At 40.0% G+C, this 24712-nt stretch overlaps 1 protein-coding gene across 1 annotated transcript; it reads right to left on the bottom strand.

The window, feature by feature from the left end:
* Positions 1 to 21339: 21339 nt before the first annotated feature.
* On the bottom strand, positions 21340 to 22681 carry DMAC1 (distal membrane arm assembly component 1). The gene is made up of 2 exons (XM_027105856.1): positions 22374 to 22681; positions 21340 to 21519 (listed from the first exon to the last, which is right to left on the bottom strand). Exons 1-2 carry the CDS (start codon positions 22645 to 22647, stop codon positions 21455 to 21457), a joined length of 339 nt encoding a protein of 112 aa, XP_026961657.1. The 5' UTR covers positions 22648 to 22681; the 3' UTR covers positions 21340 to 21454.
* Between the last annotated feature and the right edge of the window lie 2031 nt (positions 22682 to 24712).

Below are 24712 nucleotides of genomic sequence, written 5' to 3' on the forward strand. Positions count from 1 at the left end.
TAGCAGGAGGTCTCAGTTCTCTGCCATGTGGACTCCTCTGTAGGGCTTAAGTGTCCTCACAACATGGCAGCTAGCTTCCTCCAGAGTGAGTAATATGAGAGAGAGCAACATATTTTATGACAGTCTCAAAAGTCACGCATCATCTATTCCACAATATCCTGTTGGTTACATAGGTTAGCCCTGTTCAGTGTGAGGGCTACACAAGAGTGTTATTACCAGGAGTCAAGGATCACTACAGGCCATCTTGATGGCTCACTGCCACACCAACTAAGCTGATGTACATAAGTATTTAGCTTGGCATGTATCAAGTACATTTGGAGCCCTAATTAAGTGTTAACAATTACTATTGTTATTAATTTGTTGAAAGTAATTTAAAAGTTAAGGCATAATTTCTGTTCAAAATTTGGAAATTGCAAAAAAATCACAGAGAAGAAATTTTAACTAAATAGAAACACCCACTTCTTCCTTGTTTCTACCTTTCTCACCCAGAATAGTACATATAAAATAAGACATGCAATGGTGTTTGTCAAAATAAAATAACATATCAGAATCCTTGTAGCTGCTATTTGAAAAAAATTTTACTAACTACAAACTTTCAGTATGCTACAGTATAATCTCACATGTAGTCTACATGGTTCTTTTGATATTATAAATAAGTAAGAAAGAGATTAAGTAAATTCAGTTCAGTATAGTAAATGCTCTTCAGTGTTCTAAAAGTTCAAAAATTTCTCCTGTTCTTCTGAATACAATTACTGTTTGGTTTAAAAGACATCTTTTGATTTTTAAGTGACAGAAATCAACTAAGTCTATTTTAAGAGAACAGGGAATGTTAAAGCTCACACAAATTGTTAAGTCAGAGAACAGTATAAGAGCATAGCCAGATCCAGGGGTTCAAATGATATCATCAGGTCATTCCCTATCTTGCCTGTTTTCTCCCATGTGGGGAGCAAGGTGATACCATCATCCTCACACCAACACCTTTATAGCATAGCAGTAAAATGGAAAGAAGACCTTTCCTTCCCAGCACCCATTCATCAGTCCCAAGTCACATGCTCACTGTTGAGCCAATCACTGTAGTTAGGGAGATGAGCATTCTGACTGGCCAGCCTGGTTGAAGCACCTATCTGAGATAACAATGATGATGGTGGTGGTGAGTGCTAGTCACTGGGGTGGAGTTAGGGGGCGCTATAATTTTTATTTCCACCAGCTCAGCAAACGGACCAGAAGAAAGTGGTTGGAAAGTGTGTAGAGAAAGGAAAAATTATACCTACCATAGTCTACTATGAGTAGAATTTATGATAGACACAATCTATAAAATGAATTAAAAAGAAACGTGCAGAATAACTATGTTTCCTAATCATATACAAGGAGACCTGAGAGGTATTGTGGGTTTGGTTCCAGAGCACCGCAGCAAAGTGAGCCATACAAATTGTTTGGTTTCCCAGTGCATATAAAAGTTATGTTTACAGTATACTGCAGTCTATTAAGTGTGCGATAGCATTATGTCTAAAAAATGGACATACCTTAAGTAAAAAATACTTTATTGCTTAAAAATACTAACCATCATCTAAGCCTTCCTTGAGTCAAAATCTTTTTGCAATAGTAGCATCAAAGATCGCTAATCACAGATCACCATAACAAATAATAATAATAAAGATGGAAATATTGGGAGAATTACCAAAATGTGACACAGAGCCATACAAAAGTTAGTTTTTCAATAACCCATGATACGAAAGTATAAGCTCTAGAAGTATAGAAAGTTGTACAAGAACCTTGTGAAGATTGTACAGACTAATAGTTTTAAATTAGGTTAAGAGAAATTGGTTCAGGGATTATTTATTGCTGATAGACTGTGGACATGCAAAGGAAAGGAATCTTCAGCCTCCAATCTCTCAACTTTGCGTATGTCTGTCTTATCTGAAGGGATCCTCCATGAGTTTTTCTTTGAAGGGAAGGTTCTGTTACTAAAAAACTAGTTTGGAAAACTGATGTCATGTAGAAGAGGATTCTAGAGTCTTAGAATCTATATATATTCATACATCCATTAGTCATTCAACAAACTTTTGTTTAGTGCCCACAATGGTGGACAAACAATAAAAAAAAAAAAAAATACATTGCTCTTACCTCTTAGAGCCAAGAATTTAGTATATATTTGTTGCTGTCTTAGGGTTATTTTAAGCTCAGACCAGAAACACCCCAAATCCACTAACATTTGACAGATATTTAGTAAGTTTCTATTACATGCAAGGTAGTAGGTAGAGCAGTGTCACAGGTGGGTGCTGAGAATGCAAAGATGAATAACAGTTTCTGCTCTCAGAAAATCACAAATCAGTACTTTGCTTCTAGGTCTCAAGGATGGTGGACTTTTGACCTCCTCTTATGCTTATGCTTTCAGTGAGGGAGGAAATATGAAGTGAGTGTTATCTTCCATATTTCTCATTTCTCCTCTTCAACAACAATAAAAAAATTCCTTTCTGTAAGGTTTAAGGAATCTCTATGAAGAAAAATGACAGCAATACAATAGCTCTTGGGTGGCTAAATCACAACTCATGGACTATTTGTAGATCCCAAGAGGACTGTTCAGTATCAACATCATTCCTAATGGTGGAACAGTATTTCAGATGCAAAGCCTTCTTGGAGAGAAAACCACATGTTTTTATTTATAACATCTGTACTTTAATGCACAATTCTTAGAACAGTTTCTTAATGTGTGGATCACCTATGTTAGAATCACATAGGAAACTTGTTGAAAATACAGATTTCTGCCCCCACCTCAGACCTTCATAATGAGAATCAACAGACTCTAGAATTCAACAATTTAAACAAGGACTCTAGGTGAGTCTTAGACACAGTGAAGTTTCAGAAACAGTACTTTAAAAAACTTAAGTTATTGTATAACATATCGAATGAGTAGCCAATTGTACTCTGGAATATATTCATTCATTGTGTTATGATTATACAACTTTAATAAACTCCATTAAAACAACAACAACTCACCAGTATACCATTAATTAAAGCCATTTTGGCCTGGTAGGTATTAAGGAGTTTCTCTCCACACATCAATTTTCCATTCTAACCCAAATCAAAGTGACTGTTGGTTTGGTAACTGAGAACCCTTGTTTTCCCTTGTCACAGTGATCTAGGTATGCAATAAAGTTAACAAAAGAATAGCCCTCTGGCTGTACACCCAGCAATCCCATCCTCAAATTCCTCCCAAGGCATCTAGGAAGTCCATATGTGCTCTCATGTGGTCCCTAGATGGCCTCATCTCCTTTCTTGCTCTTCAGGTTTTCAATAATATTGCTCTGACACCATCACTGGCATGTCCAATACCTCATCCAGGATGCTGTTATTCTGCTCCCAACTTTCCAAATCCAGGAGCTCACTTTGGTCCTGCTTTTATACGTCCAGTTCCAACAGGCTACCCTGCCAGTGAGGAGTACTTGCTTCATAACCCTGTATCACCCTCTGCAACCAACGCTTTAAATGGGTCTACCTTTACTCTCAGTGTCTTGCCAGAGAGTGGAGTGATGTGATTCTTAACTGGTTACTTCCTCCTGTGCACAGAAGTTGATCAGAAGTCATTTATGGTAGGGTTTAGGAGGTTGGGTAGGGAGCTGATAACATTCAAATTAATCATTTTTTCTTACAAAGGCTCTTCAACCTCCTATCAATTTTGTTGACCTTAATATTCTCCCTTGTAGGCTGAGGTTATTTTTTTCCATAGGACGTTTCAGTAGGATGCTTTCATTGGGTTAACAGGCCATCAAGGACACAAGGTTTTCTGTCTTCTATAGCTTGTTGGCTTGTCCTCACACAGATTTACCCCCTGGTCACAGGATGGCCACAGTAGTGCCAGGCATCGACTATAGACTCAGTAGTCAAAAGAAGAGGGTCCATCCCTTCCTGAGGAAACCTCTCTGACAGAATTCCCAGCAAGTTATCTCTTAATCTCATGGACTAGAACTGGGTTACATACTCACCCTTAAACCAATCACAAGGGGAAACAGGTTAAACTTGTGGATTTTTTTCCTTAGAATATTCAGTATTTCCTCCCTGAAAGCTAGACACATGAATAAAGTTGGGGTGTTATTAGATGAGAAGAAAAGAGGAGGGTTTGGGATAGGCAACCAAGAGCCTCTACTGAAAGATGATGAAAAAGCTCTGGAAGAACAATGGAGTTTTTAATAACCTAACCTCTAGCATGTTGGCAACCCCTAGATTTCCACTCTGGAACCCCAGAATAGGCAGAAGCACATCTTAGACCTTGGCTTGCCATAATGGGGAGGTTTTTGATTTTTCACTAGTTATCCATTATCTAGTGTCTGATTCCTCAGTTCGTTTCTAGCTGCCTCCTGGTTTGTTTGGTTGTTTTCTGGGTTTTTTTTTTTTTTCGTTAAAAAAAAAAAAATCTAAGAACTTACAGTGCTTTTCAGGTAGATATAAATATAATGTAGGTTTAATAATGAGACAAGGGAATTCCCTGGCGGTCCAGTGGTTAGAACTCAATGCTCTCACTGCCAGGGGCCTGGATTCGATCCCTGGTAAGGGAACTAGGATCCTGCAAGCAGCGTGGCATGGCCAAAATAAATAAAATAAAATAAATGAAACAAAATAAATAAATTTTTTTAAAAATAAATTAATTAATAATTTTAAAGATAATGAAACAATTGAGATTAAATAAAACACTGAAGTTTGATATCTTCCAAGGTTTACCAATCATTTTAGTTCTGTTGATCAGAACTCTCTTACTTTTCACAAACAGCCAATCACTTCAAAAGTATAAGTAACATGAGCCACTGAGCATAGCCTCACTTCAAATGAAAACTGCCAAGGGGACACCCTCTGCCTCAGTCCTGAAGGGGAGATGTGTCCAAAAAGTTAACAGAGGGAGGAAGGGAGGGAGAGAGGGAGGAAGGAGGGAACAAATCCTCCAAATCTCTCAAAGAGCAACTGCAACTAACCATTAAAGTTAATTAGAACAAAGTGTCAGAAACAGAACTTTGAAAATTTCATTGATGTTTACTCTAAAACCCACTTTCCCCAAAGCTTCCATGTGCTTCTTTATTTGGTTTTATTTCTAGGACCTGTGCTCAGAGCCGCAGATGTGGGAGCAAAAATGAAATCAGAAGGACTTTGGTATTCTGGAGTAAATTGCTCTCCACTGCATTAGTGTGAGAGAACAGATTGTAGCTAGGATAAGAGCAGTGTAAATAATTTTAAGTGTGCAATAGCACACAGCATCGATTTAAGCGACCTGGTAACTCAGCACCATCCCAGGCAATTATTCCCTAAGCAGGATTTATGTCGTGTGTTGTCAAAAAGCAGTCCAAACCTTGGACACTGATACACGTTTAGATATATGTTTAGAAGTTGCTCTTCTCAATTGGAAAAGACCTTTGGATTGCTTTGTTATTAAAAGCAGGAAGGCCCTTTTCTCTTTCTTTTTCCTTAAATTTAATAACCCTCAGTGGTATTAGGGAATAGTTTATCTTTTCCCTGTCTTTTAAGTATTTTGAAGATGCACATGCAGATTGATTTGAAAAATGTCTGAAAGGATGACAGCATTTATCATAACTTTTATTTACATATGTGTAATATATGAATAAAAGTTTTAAAAGTCTTATACTTTTATTTCAGATGATAGCCTTCATATACATCTAAAACTATTCCTGGGCTTTTGGTGAAGCTGCAGAAGAAATTAAAATATTTTAGGTCCCCCCCCCAACATTTCTTTCTGGGGAAGCAGCAGCAAAACTTGGATTCACATAAAGAACCGCATGTTAATGTCATAGCCTCAGGTTGGGTAAATGCCAAGGAGCACATCATAGTAATGAACCTTCCATTGACAACTCAGTCAGCCTTTTGACTTCACATTTTATGGCTCCCTACTCTGCCTGACATTACAGTTGGAATGCTGAGCACAGTGGTTTGCACATGCTAATCTCAGGTGCTCAGATGCATTGGTATGCTTTCAGTTTGGAGCAATACGCCTCATGAACCTGAGGTTTAAACTTGGCTGTAATTTTGGCAGCAGAGCTGCCAATCAAGAGCTGATCTAACCCTTTCATTTGCTGTTCTTTTCTCTCACTTATAACTTGCCAAAGCAGAACCAGATCTCTGGGACTCAGGTGGGATTCTGAGCTAATGTACAGAACCTATACATGTAGTATATATCATAGTATAAGAAACAGAAAGCTGGATTCTAAAGCTTGTGTCTGTAGCTTCTGCAACTGTTGTTGTTCAGTGTTACTTAATACCCTTGGCTTGGTTTATCCGTCTCATGAGCAAGGCACCTTCAAACGCATCTCCATCTTATTTTGCTAATTGTGATGAGATAAACTTATTTCTCTCTCTCATTCTTCCTTCTTCATGGGAATTAGACACATTAAAATCAGGAGAGCAAAAGAAGGAATTCGGTAGTGCGGATCAAATGAGGAAAGAAACAGAAACTCTAGCTGTGCAAAGAAGAGATTATTTTGCCAGTATAAAACTGTTCTACTGTCTTACCAGTCCTCCACTTGAAGCTTTCCAAGTACTGATCCCTTTGTACAGCCCCACACACAAATAATTGTTAACTTGGGCCAGAGACTTGAGAAAAAGAGGTAGCCCACAGAGAGAAATGCAGTAGGGTCATAGACCTTCCTTGGCCATGGCGGAAGAGGTCTGCTTTCCTAGCGACCCTGAGGGTAAAAGTTGGAGGCAATGGACAAAAAACAATTTGTACATCTTCTGTATTTTATGTGAATGCTCGACTACAAGTAAGGGTGTTTAAAAATGAACTGTACTGCCCCTCTCATCCATCTAAAGAATAGTACTGGGGTTACTCTAAATTGACTCCAAGCTTCCTCATGCTGAATGGAAGCCAAAAAAGGTTTGCCAGCATGAACATTATGAAAGAGCTCTGTCTGTCTATCTCTGCACCTTAAACATACAGATCAATTTCTGCATGAAAGTATTTCATTATTTCAGTCCATGCATTCAATAGATGAAGCTCAGATAATGAATGATTTGTCAACATCCACAGGATGTGTTGGAACAGGTCATCAGAATCAGATTGCTCATTTGATTATAATACACTGTCTGGGAAGTACCTACTAATTAGGACCTCAAACAGAACAATCTGGGGATGTCCTTGCCTATATGGCTGCTTATGTAAAGCTCTCTGGAGATAGGAAGGCTGGCCCAAGCCTCTGGACCTCACTAGGCTCTTGGTTTGCTTAGTTTAGCAAAATCAGATTCTTTGCACCTATTGCATTAGCTATACTCATTTATTTTCCATAGACATGTAAACTCTCGGGAGTGAGAAGTTTCATCAGAAGAAAATTTGAGAGACAATCCTTAAAAGCTTTGGTAGAGATGCTGTTAGGTCCAGCTCATTGCCTCCCACACTGCTGTTTTCTGCCACAGTTTTTCTGTGCATAACAAATCCAGATCATAACCAAAAAATAAAGCAAGGAATCATGGGCTTTTAAAGCTAGTGGAGATCTTATAGATCATCTTATTGAAACATTTATTTTATAGAAAAGAAACAGGCCCCTAGCCTGCATGCTTTCATTCATTGACAATTTTTCGTGTAGCCTTTACTGAATGGCTGGCACTGGTCTAGTTACTGGGAATGTAAAGTTGTAAACAGAACACTCTAAGTTTCTGTCCTCATCGCACTTATATTCAATTGAGGAGTGACGAAGTGTGGGTATGTGTTTGAGCAAAATGTCAGAGAGTGATGGGAGCTAGGAAGAGAAACGAAGCACAGTAAAGAAACTGAGCAATAGGATTAAAAGTGGGAGCTCTTTTGGATCTGATGCAAAGCACTCTGAGGGAGTTTGAGCAGACACCTGATTGATGCAAGGGACAAGATATTTGACTATTTTAAGGGAGGATTTCCAGGCAGAGAGAACAGTAAGTGCAGAGACTCTGAGCTAAGAGGATGTAATATGTATTTGAGAGACAGCAGGAAGTATGTTTGGAACTCTGTGAGCAAGAGGGAGAGTTTGTGAAGTGAGATCACACAAATATCCAGGGTTAATCATGTAAGGCCTTGAAGGCCAAGCTAAGAAGCTTAGAATCTATCCTGTGTGCGAAGCACAAGATTGGCGATGGTTGGGTTTCAGGAAAGAGGGTGACATGATCCAGTTTCCATTCGAACTGGTCATGCTGGCTGCTATGTGGAGTGAAACTGTAGTGTGTACAAGACGGGAAGCAGAAAAACCAGTCAGGAGAGGATTATAGTAGTCCAGGCAGCAGTGGGGGATGACGGAGGCAGAATGCCACGTGGTCAGATTTTAGGAATATTCTGAAGATAGAGCTAACAAGATTTGCTGAGGGGTTGGGTGTGTTAAAAAATAAACTGAGGCATATTAAAAATTTTATGAGTTTATCTGAGCAAAAATCAATTTGAACTTGGCAACAGCAAACCAAAAGTGGTTAGGAGGGCTCCTGGACAGAAGCTAGGGGGAAGATTTAATGTGGAGAAAGTCCAGGAGCAAAGAAAGGAAGTTATTGGATTGGCTATAGCTTAAAGCCTAGTTGGCTGCTTGTGATTGGCTGTCCTTAGTGTTTTGATTTCATAACCTTGAGGCATTTACAGGCTTACATTTTGGTTTGCCTACTAGGCTGCCAAGACCTTAGAGCCACCTCCGTCTAATGGCCTCCTTGTTTCATTAATTTAACAAGTATGAAGCGTAGGAGAAAGAAAAATGTCAAAGGTGATTTCTAGCTTTTTGACATGAGCCCCTGGGAGAATGGAGATGCCACTTTTAAAATGGAACAAAGAGATGAAGCAGATTTGGAATATGAGAGGAGAAATCAAGAGTTTCTTGATTTTGGTTTTGGATGGGTTCAATTCAAGACACCCATTAGTCATCCCAACAGCAATGTCAAGAGGCAATTGAATATATGAGTCTGGAGGTCAGGAAGATTTGGGGTCTAGAGATGTAAATTTGAAAATCATTATCATTGGCTTATTTAAGATCCCCCTTGGCAGATCTGAGACTTCAGCCTAAATTTCTGCCTCCTTCTTTGTTCCATATCTGACTGTATCTAGATGTCTTATTAAAACAAAACAGACTTGGCAAAAATCAGCATGCTTTTCAAGTACTGTTTTAATTTAAAAAATATATATCTTACATGAAATAAACATAACATGAAATATATATGTATATAACATACATTCAAGGAAATAAGACTAAATTCAGTAGGAGAAAATCCTGAATATAAAAGAGACCTTATAGTAATTTTTATTTATTTATTTATTTTTTCATCAAAACACTATTTTATTAGAGGCCATGAATCCAGAAAGAAAAATAAGCTTATAAAATTATTTGTATTGTTATCTCTTCAATGGAATAGAAATTTTCTGTAAGTTTTCAGAAAGCACCACTCTAATTTTTTTAATATCTTTATTGGAGTATAATTGCTTTACAGTGTTGTGCTAGTTTCTGCTGTACAACAAAGTGTATCAGCTACATGTATACATATATCCCCATATCCCCTTTCTCTTGAGCCTCCCTCCCACCTTCCCTATCCCAGCCCTCTAGGTCATCACAAAGCATTGAGTTGATCTCCCTGTGCTATGCAGCAGCTTCCCACTAACCATCCATTTTACATTTGGTAGTGTGTATATGTCATTGCTACTCTCTCACTTCGTCCTAGCTTCCCCTTCCCCCCTGTGTCCTCAAGTCTGTTCTCTACATCTGCATCTTTATTCCTGCCCTGCAACTAGGTTCATCAGTACCTTTTTTCTTAGATTCCATATATGTGCACTAGCATATGGTATTTGTTTTTCTCTCTCTGACTTACTTCACTCTGTATGACAGACTCTAGGTCCATCCAACTCACTACAAATAACTCAATTTAGTTTCTTTTTATGGCTGAGTAATATTCCATTGTATATATGTGACACATCTTCTTTATCCATTCGTCTTTTGATGGACATTTAGGTTGTTTCCATCTCCTGGCTCTTGTAGATAGGGCTGCAATGAACATTGTGGTACATGTATCATTGAATTATGGTTTTCTCAGAGTATATGCCCAGTAGTGGGATTGCTGGGTCATATGGTAGTTCTATTTTTAGTTTTTAAAGGAACCTCCATACTGTTCTCCAGAATCCTTCGAATCAGAAGATAAACCAACAGGGTGAGCTCCTTCCTTTTCCCAATAGCTCACACGCTGTTCTATGATTCCTCTCCCCTTTCCTCTAACCTGTGACTTGAAATATGGCAGCTGTTTTTGGGAGGATTCTGTTCAGCATCCAGGCTGTTTAGGAGCGTAGGCTCTCCTCGTCTTAACAATTGGAATCAAATGGAATCCCACCCGGGCTCATGGACCACTATATATTCCAGGTGTCCTTTAGTGGCATTTTACTTACTCTACAAAGCCATATGTGAACTTGAGACCAGTTAACATAGTTATCATTTCTCAAGAACTCAACTATATCCCAGGGTTCAAGTTGGCTAAGGCACTCCAGTTGACATTCTCCTCTATTTGGACGTATTTCCCTTATAGTAATTTTTAAAAATCAGCTCTCAAGAAATGTTATCAATGTTAACTGGTCTCAAGTTCACACATGGCTTTGTAGAGTAAGTAAAATGCCACTAAAGGACACCTGGAATATATAGTGGTCCATGAGCCCGGGTGGGATTCCATTTGATTCCAATTGTTAAGACGAGGAGAGCCTATGCTCCTAAACAGCCTGGATGCTGAACAGAATCCTCCCAGAAAGAGCTGCCCTATCTCAAGTTGCAGGTCAGAGGAAAGGGGAGAGGAATCATAGAACAGCGTGTGAGCTACTGGGAGAAGGAAGGAGCTCACCCTGATGGTTTATCTTCTGATTCGAAGGATTCAAAGCTGAAAGTCTTATTTAACAAGATTATCCACAGGCTTACCTAGTTTTAATGCACTTCAGATACTGCGTTTTTACAAATTGCATGTTTGTGGCAACCCTGCATCGAGCAAATCTATGGGCGTTGTTTTTCCAACAGTATTTGCTCACTTCATCTCTCTGTCACATTTTGGTAATTCTGCAATATTTCAAACTTTTTCATTATTATTATATTTGTTATGGTGATCTGTGTTTAGTGATCCTTGAAGTTACTATTGCAAAAAGATGATTATTTGCAGAAGGCTCAGATATTAGTTAGAAATTTTTAGCAATAAAGTATTATTTAATCATGGTATGTACTTTTTAGACACAATGCTATATTGTACATCTAATAAACTACAGTATAGTATAAACATAACTTTTATATGCAGTGGGAAACCAAAAAATTTGTGTGACTCACTTTGTCGCAGTGGTATAGAACCAAACCCGCAGTATCTCCTAGGTATGCCTGTATTAGAAAGCAAGTTCCAAGAAATCATGGTATTTATTCAGGAATCAGTATCACAGTGGTGTTTTTGAAGAGCTAAACTGGTGGCAGAGGAGAATGTCTAATATTGCACAGAAATGGGATAACTTGGGAGATCTTGGATTCAGGATGTGTAGCAGCACCACTAGAGGGGTAACTCCCTTTTCTGAGTTGCACTGCCTATTTTTGAAAAGTTAGAAGTGGGAGGAGAGCCGTGGGTAACACTGGGAGAGTATTATGTGCAGTTTCAAAGACGTATACGTATCCACTAATTTTATTTGATCTGCATGAAAAAGTCGCAAGATGGGCAAGACAGGCGAGAACATCCCTGTTTTCCAGATGAGGAAGCGAGGCAGTCACTAAGTGGTAGAGAAAGCCTTGTTCAATGCAGGAGAATCATTTAGCACTCATGTCAAGGAAAAGCATGTCAGTCCTACAACTGACTTGGTAAAGTAAGCATCAAGCATGGCAGAAAGCCGAAACTGCTGTCAATTGCCCTCCTCCCCCTCAGCCATGGATATATTTAAACCAAGTAATAAAACAAACCAGCAGCTGGCACTTTCGTAGAGCCAACCCTGGGGCCCCCTCAGAAGAAAACGTTTTTCTAGATAGACTTCGTGATTTGTCTTTTTTTTATTTTTCTTTTGCTATTTACTTTAAAGTTACATTTCTAACTAAGGGAAACATTTTTAAATTAAAAAAAATGGAACGAACTGAGCCAAATTGCAAACACAAACCTGCCTGGAACAGTGTGCAAGTTAAAAAAAAACAATTTTTTTTTTAAGTCTGCCTTCTTGGCATCTGCATGATGTGACCCCAAACACCCAGTCCCTCAGACACTAGTGTAGCAGCCACTTCCCCATATCCAGACCCTGAGTCCTCAGTCAGCTGACGAGAGGAGTGGTGACTCATTATTTATACTATTAAATATTTATACACTTATACTATTTAAAAACAAAATATACTAATAAAAACAATATTGGTGATCATTTCTTGACGTCCTAGTATATCACAGTCATTAACACGCGGTCAGTCCCCACAAAAGCTGGGGAGTATGACTGTTCACATTTTAAAATCGGGAAGCCGAGGCTCAGAGAATGTAGCTTGTCTAGGGACAAACAGCTTCCAACTGGCTGGTTCTAAAGCAAACGTTTTGTCTGCATTGCCCTTGTCCCTCGGGCTTCTAAAGGCAGGGTCCCTGCACTTAGATCCGAGGGAGACAAATTGAATTTCCATTGCTCTAGAAGGCACAACCTAAATTGCTCCCTACCAGAAAGACACCTGGGTTAATACAGACATATCTCCTTGAATTCTTAGAGAACCAGTGTGGAAGGAACATCCTGAAAAAGTTCCAAAGACCTGAGCTCACATGACCCATCTGCTTCTTACTGGTGATTTCACAGCCCCTCGACTCCCCAAACCACCTCCATTACTTCCATCTGTAAAATGGGAACTCTGGGAGATGCCCTGCCCATTCTCTTTCCTTGCTGTAGACCCAAGTGTGTAAATTCATGAAAGTGCCTGTCAATTGGAAAACTCCCTCCCTGTGAGGTTAGTGTGATTTTTTTTTTCTCATTTAAGAAATACTGTTGCCAAAATTTTAAGTATCCCTATATTCAGCCGTGGTAAAACCTACTTGAGGAGTTTACTTACCTCCCCCCTCACTCCTAATAACTATACAGCAAAGGAAACTGTAATGAGATTGTGTAGCAGAAGCCACAGAGAGAGGATCACGTGTTCACTAACTCATGGGGAGGGGCTGATTCTGCTGCTGCTGCCAACATGTGCCAGTGTGTCTCTCAGCTTGCTCTCTTGGTAACAGGTGTTCACAGGGTGGTGAGGGTGGAGAGCAGGCTTCCGCCCAATTTTGCCTGTCTTTTAATTGTCAAGGGTTCTGACAGGCGTTTTGCAGTTCTCTGTCACACAGTTCCAAGCATGGCTGCACAGCACGCTGCTTAAAGCAACCCCAAGTCGGGAACTCGGAGAATCCCCCGCCTAGAGGTTTTGTTTGATGACATGCCTGGATATGAGTGTGGGTAGCCCTTCTTCTTGACATGCGTCTGCTTTATTCATCCTCCTGGTGGGTGGCACACAGGTCAAAAGTTTGTCCCACTGGTGATTGGGCTTTGCTCTGGGTAACATATCAGACTTGATTACTGTGCCAGTTTAAGAAGATCTAAAATATCCCTTTTCCTTGCTCTCATGCATCCAGTGTGTAAACTTTCCTCATATCACAGTCACTTTTTAAAGTGTCTCTCCCAGTCGACTCTCAACTTTTTTGATCAGGGACCCTGCAATATTCCTAACACACCTGGCAGTGCCTGACATACAACAAAGGCTAATAAATACATATTGGACTGAACTTCAATACAATGCATCCAGGGTACCTGAAAATGGTAATTCCCCTGAAGGAAATGAGGCCAGATTTCTTCTAGCTATCGAAACCGTTTTGGTGATAACATGACCAGAATCTAGGGCTTTCACCAATGCTGGCTCCTAGTCCCAGGCTTAATGGCTATTTCTGTAGTTGGCTATTATAGTGATGAAGTTACCTGTTGGGTTTTATTGTGTCCACTCAGCTTCATATATAGGTAGACACCATTAAAAAATACATATATATATATATATATATATATATATATATATATATATAATTTGGTACCTCCAGGTACAGGACAGAATGTGCATTTTTTATTGGTCTGCTTTGCCTACTCGCTGACGGCATCTTTTCCTTTGCTGAAGTGCATCGTTATTCTAGACACAGCCTGCATAACACAACATGTTTAATTTAATTCACGTCACTAAATCAGTATTATGCAGGGTGAAACTGAAGGAGGGATTTTCCTATTTGGGTTCTTGGGAAATAGAAAGGAACTACACATACACAGACATCACCACCACCACCACCAAGCCCAGTCCTTCCGTGACTTCCCATATTTCTTTTGACTGCCTAGGCAGTTCTGCCAGCTAGGAGAGGGTAATCACATTTCATGCTTCAGGGCATGATCTGATCACAAGAGGGTCAGGAAGGACCTCTCCCCTCCCTTGCAGAATTGTTCGGTTGGCCAGATGCACTAATTGGGGTGAGGGGTTGCTAAACTCCTGTGAAGCATCAGGCATTTGCAGCTTCAGGATTCTCGGGAGTGAGCTTGCAGGAGCAATGGTCTGAACTTCAGTGGCACCTTCACGGGATCACTGCAGAGAGTGCTATTTCAGTTTTCTCTCGGTTCCCCACTACCATCTCTGTCCTTCGGAATCAGAGAATACATCTCCTTCTTTATGCAAAGAGAGAATCTTAGTGCTAAAAGGGAATTTAGAAATTACCTAGTCTGATCTTCTGAATTTATGGAGGGTAACATTTATGTTCTAAAAGGTTAAGTGACTTTCTTAAGAGCATAGTAGGAGCTGATGGCAGAACTGAGTTTAGAACCTGAGTCTTATGACCCAGATATTCTTTCCACTACTTTACAGCTGAGATCTGTTCTACACACGTCAGTCAGGTTCAGTTACACTAGTGGTTCTCAAATGTAAGCATTCATTTGAATCACCCAGAGAGCTTGTTAAAATGCATACTGGTGGGCTCCAACTCCAGGGCTCCTGATTCAGTAGTAGGTCTGGCATGGGGTTAAGGATTTGCATTTCTAATGAGTTCTCAGGTAATGCTGATGCTGCTGGGCCAGGGATCATACCTGAGATAAGAATCACTGAAATACACTAAAGTTGTCAAATAAAAGAAATATTCTTTCCTTACTAATTTGTTCAGCCCTTTATTCACTTACTCATCAAATATTTATTGAACACCAACCAAGTGCCTGGCACGTTTGCTGCTGTGGCTGGGGACAGGAAACATGAAGATGAAAAAAGCACGACTGTGAACTCCTGAGGAGTTCACAATTGGTGGGAAGGGAGAGATGCATAAATAATTACTGAGCAATCTTTTAAGTGCAGTGATAGAAGTCTATAGAAAGTGTAATTGTTGCATAGCCCTAAAAGTAATGACCTGGGGACTTCTCAGGGAAGGCTTTCCCAGAGAGGTGACATTTGGGCTGGGCTCTGAAGGATAAGCAGGATTTCTCCAGGCAAAAGGAATATTATAGGCTGACCGAAGAGCACATGCAAAGGCATGGAGAATGGCATTTTTAGGAAGAGCTGGCTAAGAGTGGCAGGAACATGGAGGGGGGTGGCGTGGAACAGCAGTCAGGGAGTGGAAAAAGATACAGATGGAAAGTTATGGTGGGTGAAATAATGAAAAGCATTCCATACCCTGCCAAGTAGTCTGGAGTTCATTCTGTGTGCAGCAGAGATACCGAAGGGTTTTAAGCTGAGACACGTTGTAAGATTACTCAGGCTATAGTGTGGAGGGCGTATGAGAGGGATTTCTTGGAAGCAGGGAGAAATTAAGAATCTATTATGGTAATCTACCTGAGAAATGATGATAGCTGATCCAAAACAATAGCAATGGGAATGGATAGGAAAGAACAGTAAAGGGTTAAAATAACCAGGACTTGTGAACAGATCAGAAGTAAAGAATGACAGTAAAGAGAGTCATAGATAATTCCACATTTTCTAGCTTTCCAGCTGACTAGATGGAAACGCTATGATTGGAGATAGGAAATAGAGGAGCACAGGTAGGTGGGAGATAAGTTCATTTGGGACAAGTTGGGGTTCTGGTGTCTATACAAAGATAGTTAGGATGCTCTGCTGTTCCTGGGAAATAGAATCTGAGGTTCAGGAGAATGGCCCAAGATCAGTAGAGAAATTGGGGCAAAGTCAGGGAAGGGTATGAGCCTGCTTAAAGAGATGAGAAGAATTTCTTGTCCTGGATTATCATATAAATTGCTTGTCAGAGTGATAAGCGATATATCCTCATTATAAAGAAGAGGAAACCAAAGTGATTAATGATACACGTTAAACTAAGGAATAACAAGGAAAAAATGGAAAATCAGAATTTAAAATTTCTAATTTTGATAACTGAACATTTTGAGAATGGATGATAAGAAAACGACTGTAACAAAATGAATTCCCAATTCCCAGATACTGCTCTTAGCCAAGCTAGTACTGGTTCATCACTTGAGGCTTTGGGGAAATTCTTACCTGCTCCAGGCCTCAGTCTTCTCATCTGTAAAACAGGGTTGCTGAGAGGAGTAAACAATTCCTGCAAAGCATTTAGTTACCATAATGTTTGGCACGTAAAAAGGGTGCTGTAATTTTTGTTATATTTACCAGTGGAACAATTTTACTAGAAAACGGAAAATACGAACTCTCCAAGAAAACCACTAGTAAAAGGACAAGTGAAGACCATTACTAACAATACAAAGAGAAATGCTATTCAGATGGTCCCTTCTTGCTACTTCCTGAGTACCCAGAATGGGGATGTGTATTTGGTCTGGCGTGCCGCCTGCTCTTGTTACCAAACTCAGGTTCAGCTGCTCGCCGCTCAAAAGCCAATAACTGAGGGGCAAGCGTCAGTAGAAAGGAAAGGCGCTTTATTCAGAAGAGCTGGCAATTTGGGGAGGAGGTGGACTCATGTCTGGAGACCAACTCCAAAGATTCTGTTCAGCCATGACAATTTTCAGAGGGAAAAAGGGGAAACAACCTCAGTTAATCATCAGAGTAGGAGATCAGATTCTTCATTTTTCCATTGTGTGCAGACCTGCTGACTTCTGATCTTCCTTTGGATGCTCTCTTGCCTGCTTGGTTGGCCTGCAAATTTGCTAAGGGGGAAGCCAGGGGTAGAGAGTCAGTCATTCTTTAACTACTTAACCTTTCGTTCTTACTCCTTTTAATCCAGGAAAGGAATCAACAGGTCAAGCAGGGCACTGTGTACATTCAGTAGAGGAGAAGTCAAGAGTTAGGTTAAATGTTACCTAGTGATCTCCTTTTTATAATTAAGGTTTATGGGGAATAGAAATAGACTACAGGAAAGGGGCAAAAGAGCTGCCTACAAATCCCCACTTGTCAGACATCATTCCATTTCTATGAGATTAGGGGTGAAGGTCCATCTTCTGTAACTTCTTCATGCTGATATAGGGTGCTGTTATTTTCAGAGTGGAAGATCTTGACATGGGTCTGCAGCATCTCTTTGCTGACAATTTTAGTTGCTTGCTTACATATATGGGCAGACCAAGCTACAATTATTCTAATGCCCACAAAGATATATATTATTATGAGCAATAGTGTTAATCCCATTCTTTCATCAGACACTGAGTCTATGACTCTATTGTCCTAATCATTAACTGCTTGAGTGTGCTCTCTTGTGACTCTGGGAGGCCTGGGAGACTTCAGCTTTCCTACAAACAAGAGGCAGGGGACACAGAGGGGCCTTTGTACTTGGGGGGAGGGGGCCACAGGGTTCTGCTCTGTTCCGCTATGACTATGATACCTCAAAACACTTCTGATTCCTTGTATTCATCGCCTATGCTATGTAACAAATTACCACAAACTTGACAACTTAAAACAACTCAAATTTATTATCTCCAGTTTCACAGCATAGATACTTTGCTTCGGGTCTCACTGGGATGAAACCAAGGCCGGCTGTGGTTCTTGGTTCTCACAGGCCCTCTTCTAAGCTCACAGGTGGTTGGCAGAATTCATTTCCTTCCAGTTGCAGAACGTTTCCCTTTGAGTTGTTGGCTGGTGATCACTCCAGGCTGCCTGCCATTCCTTGTCACGTGGCCCCCACAGGAAATTCTCAGTGTAGATGTTTGCTTTCTTCCAGCCTCCAAAGCACTTCCCATGCACTGACTCCCCCTCCTGCTTTGGAGGAATCTTCGGCTTCTCAAGTCTCTGATGTCTGGACTGAGATCTAATGGGCTCATGTGATTAGCCCATGTAGATAATCTCCTTATCTTAAGATCAACTGACCTGGGACCTTAATTACATCCGCAAATTTCCTTCACAGCAGCACCTAGAATGGTGTTTGAATAACTGGGAGAAGGTACATTTTCACCCAGGGGTTGGGAACCTTGGGGGACCATTTTAAGAATCCTGTCTACCACACTCCTGAAGCATATGCAAGTTCAGTCACAGGACTGAGCAGTGGTTTTTAGTGGCACTGCTGCATTTAACATTTGCCCTTTTGGCTATTTCTCTACATTCCATTTACCTTTGAATGACAAGTTGCTGAATTATCTCAAAGGCTAAGAGACATGCATTTAGAAGAGTGACATATTTTTTCTCCATGCTCTCAGGATACCTCTGAATGATGTATAATTATAGGTCTTTCACCTCTGACTCTTTGCTCGTAACACCTAAATAATCTTTGGGTCAAGGCAAGGATTTATCTGTCACACACACACACACACACTAAAGCTTTTCAACTCAAAATTGCTTACTATTCCTCACTGCAAGATTTGAGAAGTGTCAGTTTGATCAATGTAGTCCTGGCAACAAATCAGTTGAGGTCAAGCCTGGTTTGAGGGGGTACTTGAACATGTGCTTGCCCTGAACATATATTTAATTCAGGAGCAATACATTTCCCATTGTCAAATCAAGTGGCATCATTCAAGAGGCCCCTAATTCAGACACAGCTAGGCTGAGAAACCAGTAATAAAAAGGAGCAAGGGGCAAATGCTAAGCTAAGGGTGGCAGTGAAGTACAAATCACGGCTGAAATGCTTAACCTCTAGGGCTGCCAGCAACAGCTGTCTCTGCAATGGGTCCTGGTCAGGTGAAACTCCAGAACTTTTTAGATTGATCTGCATTTGGCCTACACCAGTGCTGCAAGCAACAGCTGCCCAGCAGTTGGCCTAGGAAAAAACGAGACCCCTTACCTCTCCCCCAACACACAGCAAGATCCTAAAGATCAACCTATATTCAGGTCTTTTAATATGTTCAGACATATTCTTAGTTGGTCACCGGATTCTAGATTACTCAGTGCAATACACAAAGGCAACAAGAGATGGTGTAATGATTTCTTGATCATCTGGAGACATCAAAGTTTTTACTGTGTAAAGGCTGTGCTAATAGGTATCTTGGACATCATGAAAAATGTCAATATTTGAATGTATACTCACGTTTTGATCTGTGTCCCAGGGAAAACTCTAAGTTCATTTCAAATTACCTATTTTTGTACTTTTTTCTCCTTTCTTTGCTAACGGTAATTATAAACTCTCATTTCCATGCTGTGAAGAGATTCTAAAGCCCATAAATCATAATTAAGCTGGTGTTCTTAAATTACTGAGTAATAGTCCCTTGATTCTTGAGCCTGTTTGTCCTGCTCACCCCACTTCATCCCAAGAAAAGGGAAGATAATAGGGACACTAAATGCACTTCCTGCATTGCAGGACTAAGGCAATGTCTCTTCTCTCTCTGAAGTCATCCCTAAAACAAACCAGGATCTCTGACTTACCACCAGCAGAAATCAAAGCAAATTTTGGAACACACCTCAAAAGAAAAACAAAATGAAACAATTTTTAACTACAAGTTCTATTTTTTGGGGGGGAGGGGAGCATTATTCCCAACTGCCTATAGACATGGTAGAACAATACTTTGCTCACACCTAGTTAAGTGACTCCAAGTTGGGAAGAACCAAACATACTTTGGCAATATATCTGATGAGTGGGCAAGTTTATTTGTTAAAAGCTCTTACTTGGTTAAAGATTCATACTAGTACAAATTCTGGGAAAGATGTTACAATTATATTACAATATATAAGTTTTAAGAGTTACTCTATGTATCCAGTAAGTCAAGCCAAGACCAGCAACAAACTGGGTTTAAACCCAGTTTGGGTTTAAACTAAGAAAATGTTAGAACTACAGCTGTCCATCAACAGAATGGCTTGCCTTTTAAAGCAGGTAGTAACTTGTCTACATTAGCATTTTAGTGTCATGGGCCCTCAAGGAAGTACCCTGCTTTGGGTCCCCTCTGGTCCCTTCTAATTTAAAACTTCTATATTCACTAACATCACATGACTGAATTGTACATTTCACTTAAATACTTTGTTGTTTGCCTTATGTTGCAATGTCTTCTCAACTGCACAGATATATAACCATCCATGCCATGAATTCTGGTGTAGACAATGCAAGAGACTTATTGTCATTTGTGAGGCTTAAAAGACTTGGGCCCTTCTTTACAATATTAGAAAAATAGCCCTAAAGGTACTCTACTTACTCAACCTATCATTCAAAATTTACACGTTGTGATTGGCAGGTAAATTTAAGAGTCCCTTTCTGCTCTGAAAAATAGCTACATGTAACTTTATAGAGAAGCCATAGTATTTCAGAAATTAAAAAACTGGTTGGAAGCAGACTTCTCTTAAAAAGAAAGTGTCTAATATTAAGTTATCTCAAAAGCAACTAAATTTCATCATAGAAACCTTTCCTGTGCTTGTGGAAAAAGAACCAACCCCCGCCACACTCCCCTCTCACCCCACACACAAAGCACAAAAGACTTTGAACTCCTCTCAAATATTTTGGTACTTGAGCTTTTTATTTTATGCTGATTTTTATGATTATCTAATTGTTTCATAAAGGTAATTCTTGCCTTTCTGGAACAATCCTAGTTCTGAAAGACAAGAACAACTGGACAAGAACAAGTCCTAAGTCTATCACTGACTTGCTGAATGACCCTGGGCAAATCACTAGGACTCTGTTTTTTAAGGTTCACTTACCACCAATGAAATAACCTCCTCAGAGTAGCTGGGAAACTCTCACAAAGTCATGGATCTGACAATGCCTTGGGAAGTATGCGTAGTACACAGATAAATGTTTTATGTATTTCTGCCTATTGCATGATGCCTATCCAGGATGAGGTGGATAGGTGTTGACCCAACCATAGGAGAAGTAGATAGAACTATTTAAAATAACTTTAGCTCACTTTCTCATTTGGTTTATCATTTCCTCTGTATTTTTTAAAAATTATACCCTCCTTCCTCAAATAACACAAAGAACCTCTTCTCTGAGGGATTTATTGGTCCCTGTGGAACCTGCGAAGGCCAGAAACACTCATGGCCAATGAATGACAACCTATGTTTGTCTCTTCAGTCTTATAGTATCTGCAGGACTGAGTCTGCCAATGTCCATGTGTCTGTCCAGAACATCCATACGCCCCATGCTTGTTCTGTGTGTCATGGGGACGCCGAGAGATGACACATTCAGTGGTGGTACTTCAACCAGCGCGGAAGGCCTTCCCTTTGGGGTCTGACAGGATGACGACACCCCAGCAAGCAATGCCTAGGGAAAAAACAACAGTACTTTATTCTTTATGTTGTACTTCAATTTACCAGGTGCTTTCATATACATCAACTCATTTAACCCTCATAATACTCCTTGAAGATACAATTACCATTATTTCTATCTTACAGAAAAGTGAAGCTCAGGAAAGGAAAGTTGAGAGAAAAAAAAAATTGTTACTTCCCCAAAGCAAGAAAGTTACTAAAAGGGAATTGATCTGGGTAATCTAATTAAGAAGGTAAGAGATCTGAAAACTTAAAATTCTATTCACTCAGTTGGTCTGAAGCGCTAAAAAAATCACTACATTTTACTGGACGACAGCTTGACAATCACGTACTATTGTTACAAATAAGAACTGTGGACCACAGTAGCCAATGGTAGACCTTAGTATGTGGGCTTTGAACCCATGTCTACAATCTACCTTCAAAGCCAAAGTTCTTAAACCAAGGTCAAGTGCCCTCACTCAGGCCTTCTCCACAATCTAGAGAAGAAGCATGGGTTTTGGTAACAGATAAGCTGGGAATCAAAGGCTAGCTGTGTCATATCCTGGGTGTCTGACTTCGAACTCTCTGTGCAGGAAAATAGGACTACTGTATTCATACCTATCTTTAATAGCTTTTGATAGGATTAAAAAGATTGAGGCCAGTAAGAGTTCTCAAAAAAAATATTGTGATTTAAGAAAAAAGAAAGAAAGAAAAGCTTCCCAATAACTTTTTCTCCCCACCCCCATCTTGGGGGGTGGTGGTAAATGCCTGCCGCCACGTGGCCAACCCGGGCGCCCCGCCCCCGCCCACGTGGCTGCGCCCCTCTTCTCCCTCTTCCCCCAGCCCAAGGGTAGTGCCCCGAACTCTCACTGATGCCGAAGACCATCTGCGCAATCGTGCCTGGACCCGGGGGGTATCCCAGCTTCATGGGCTTCCGTGCCACCCAGTACACGTACCCGCCCGCCCCTATCAGCCCGGACCCGGAGAGCACGCGACAGCTCCAGCAGTTATTAAACAGAGGGGCTTCCGCTGGAGGGGTCAGCGCTCCGGGTGCAATGACGGGCACGGGGTTGGCGGAGGAGGCGACCTCAGGAGGCGCAACCTCCTTGACTGGCTCAAGTGGCTGGGAAACGGAAGAACCCATGATTAAGAGCTCGGTCTCAGCCGTAGGAACCTTCCCACGAACTGACGTAGAAGATGTGCCCGGAAACAGAGCGCTGGCGCGCTGCACCGGAAGCAGCCCGAGGGCCGCTGGGAAATGTAGTTCTTGCTTGCCTCGGAGGAGGGAAAAGACGGAGGTGGACTGCTATACGGGTGTTCTGTGGCGAAAACCTTGGTCATGACGGAGGCCAGTTTTTTTTCCCTCCCAGTCCTTTTAAGAATTTAGCCAACTCCCTAAATGTCTCAACTCGCAGTCTCCTTAGAGGAAAAGTCTGGGTTTCTAAGTATCCTGTCTAATAGGAAAGGTGAGACCTCGGGCATGTCACTTCCCCTGTGTGTTTGACTTAAAAAGGTTAGAGGTGTTTGACTTAAAAAGAGTTAAGTAGTTTCTGCCTGACTGTATGCTAGACACTTTGCTAAGCGATTATCTGCATTATGCCATTTGCTATTCCCGACCCAACACGGTATCAGTTTCCCAATACGTGACAAAACTGGTTAGGTGACATAGCCATAGTAGACCCAATGTCTGTGTGAAGAGAGAATCAAATTTCTTATACGCTACCTGTACATAATGTGAAGGGACTACACAAATATAAGACGGGTATTAAAAATGGGTTTGAATTTACCTGCATAAACACTTTTAATTTCGCTCTAGCATTTTTCATCCCACCTTTCCTTTCTTTCGGGTAGGGTTGGGCATATGTTTCTTGTGCTGGGTTGTTCTCAGAGGGTTATTGGTAAGAACAAAGGCATTTAGAATTCAGAGGTTGTTTCTGTTAGAGAAGATGGGCGACAGTAGGATTAATTTCAGGTTTGAACTTTTCTCCTTTAGAATGGCTTAAAAAATTAACAAGATAAAAAGAAATTCACTCTTCACCTTTCTAAAACGGTGATGTGATTTTGGGTAGACTAAAAAGACAAAAATAAAGATATGGTTAAATAGGAGAAAATAAAGTAGTGAGAATACTAGATTGCCTGCTGCTTAATTTCTAAAACCATCCCCTTTTCCCTAAAATAAATAAATAAATAAATCTATATCTCCGTGTGTTGTGTAGTAGAAAGACAAACTTTTGGGAAATTTGTGATCTGTACCTAGCTCTGTCACTACGAGTCAGCCATATGACACAGAGAACGTTATTTATTCTCTCCAGCCTGTAGTTACCTCATGTTTGAAATGAGATTTGAAATAGGTGATATCTAACTTCAAAATTCTATTATGTATTAGTAATCTCTCTTTAGATAACATTATGCTAAGTGCTGTACCAAATGAATTCAACAGTATTTCGCTTAGAAATTCATAGTTTATGGCTGCTGCTTCTTACTGTGCTCAGATAAAATATTCTATAGTACATCTGATTTCTTCTTATATATGTGAGAAAGAAATAATCATTTGGCAATGGTTACCAAACATTTTGATTACACTCTATGGATAAAAAAGACTGAGCCAAAAAAAAAAAAAAAAAGACTGAGCCTGCAATAGAATTTATGCATGCCCATTTATTATTTATAAGTTATATATTAATATACTACTTTATACAGTATTATAAGGATAAGATTAAATAATAGAAATGGAAATTTTAATATTTTCTCATATCCCAATAGATGGGATTGTGCATCTCCATGGATATCATGGTTATTAAGTATGTGACTTTACTAATTTATATTTTATCTAAAAGCTTACCTTCTTTAGTGTGCTTGTAACAGCTAAGAATGTCAGGAGATGAGATCTTTAATTCTCCAAACAAATATTATTAGAATGGGCTACAATACTTTTTGCCAATAACAGGCAAGATTTTATTTTAACCACTGTTTTTTTAAAGTACCTTCCATAAGATGTGTTTGTTCTCTTATGATTGCCTCAGATGAATGATTTGAACCTTTTTGTGCTATTGTGATATGCCTCCAAAACTCTCAGTGGCTTCTATGGAGTCCATGTTCTAGAACTGCACTTAGTGCAAATTGAAATGTACTTATATAATTTTGATTGGAAAATTATTGGAAACACTGATACCTCTTAAGATAAATGAAACAGTAGGGTCTGAGGATAA

This window comes from Aethalodelphis obliquidens, unplaced genomic scaffold, assembly GCF_003676395.1.
Source record: "Aethalodelphis obliquidens isolate GAN/ISIS:26980383/991018 unplaced genomic scaffold, ASM367639v1 scaffold7, whole genome shotgun sequence".
NCBI lineage: Eukaryota > Metazoa > Chordata > Mammalia > Artiodactyla > Delphinidae > Aethalodelphis > Aethalodelphis obliquidens.

What these genes read in the sequence shown, in the direction of transcription:
- DMAC1 (XM_027105856.1), bottom strand. Translation starts at nt 22,647, where the DNA reads ATGGGTTCTTCCGTTTCCCAGCCACTTGAGCCAGTCAAGGAGGTTGCG. An exon ending in GCAGATGGTCTTCGGCATCA is followed by an intron (nt 21,520 to 22,373) that starts GTGAGAGTTCGG and finishes TTTTTTCCCTAG; the next exon opens with GCATTGCTTGCTGGGGTGTC.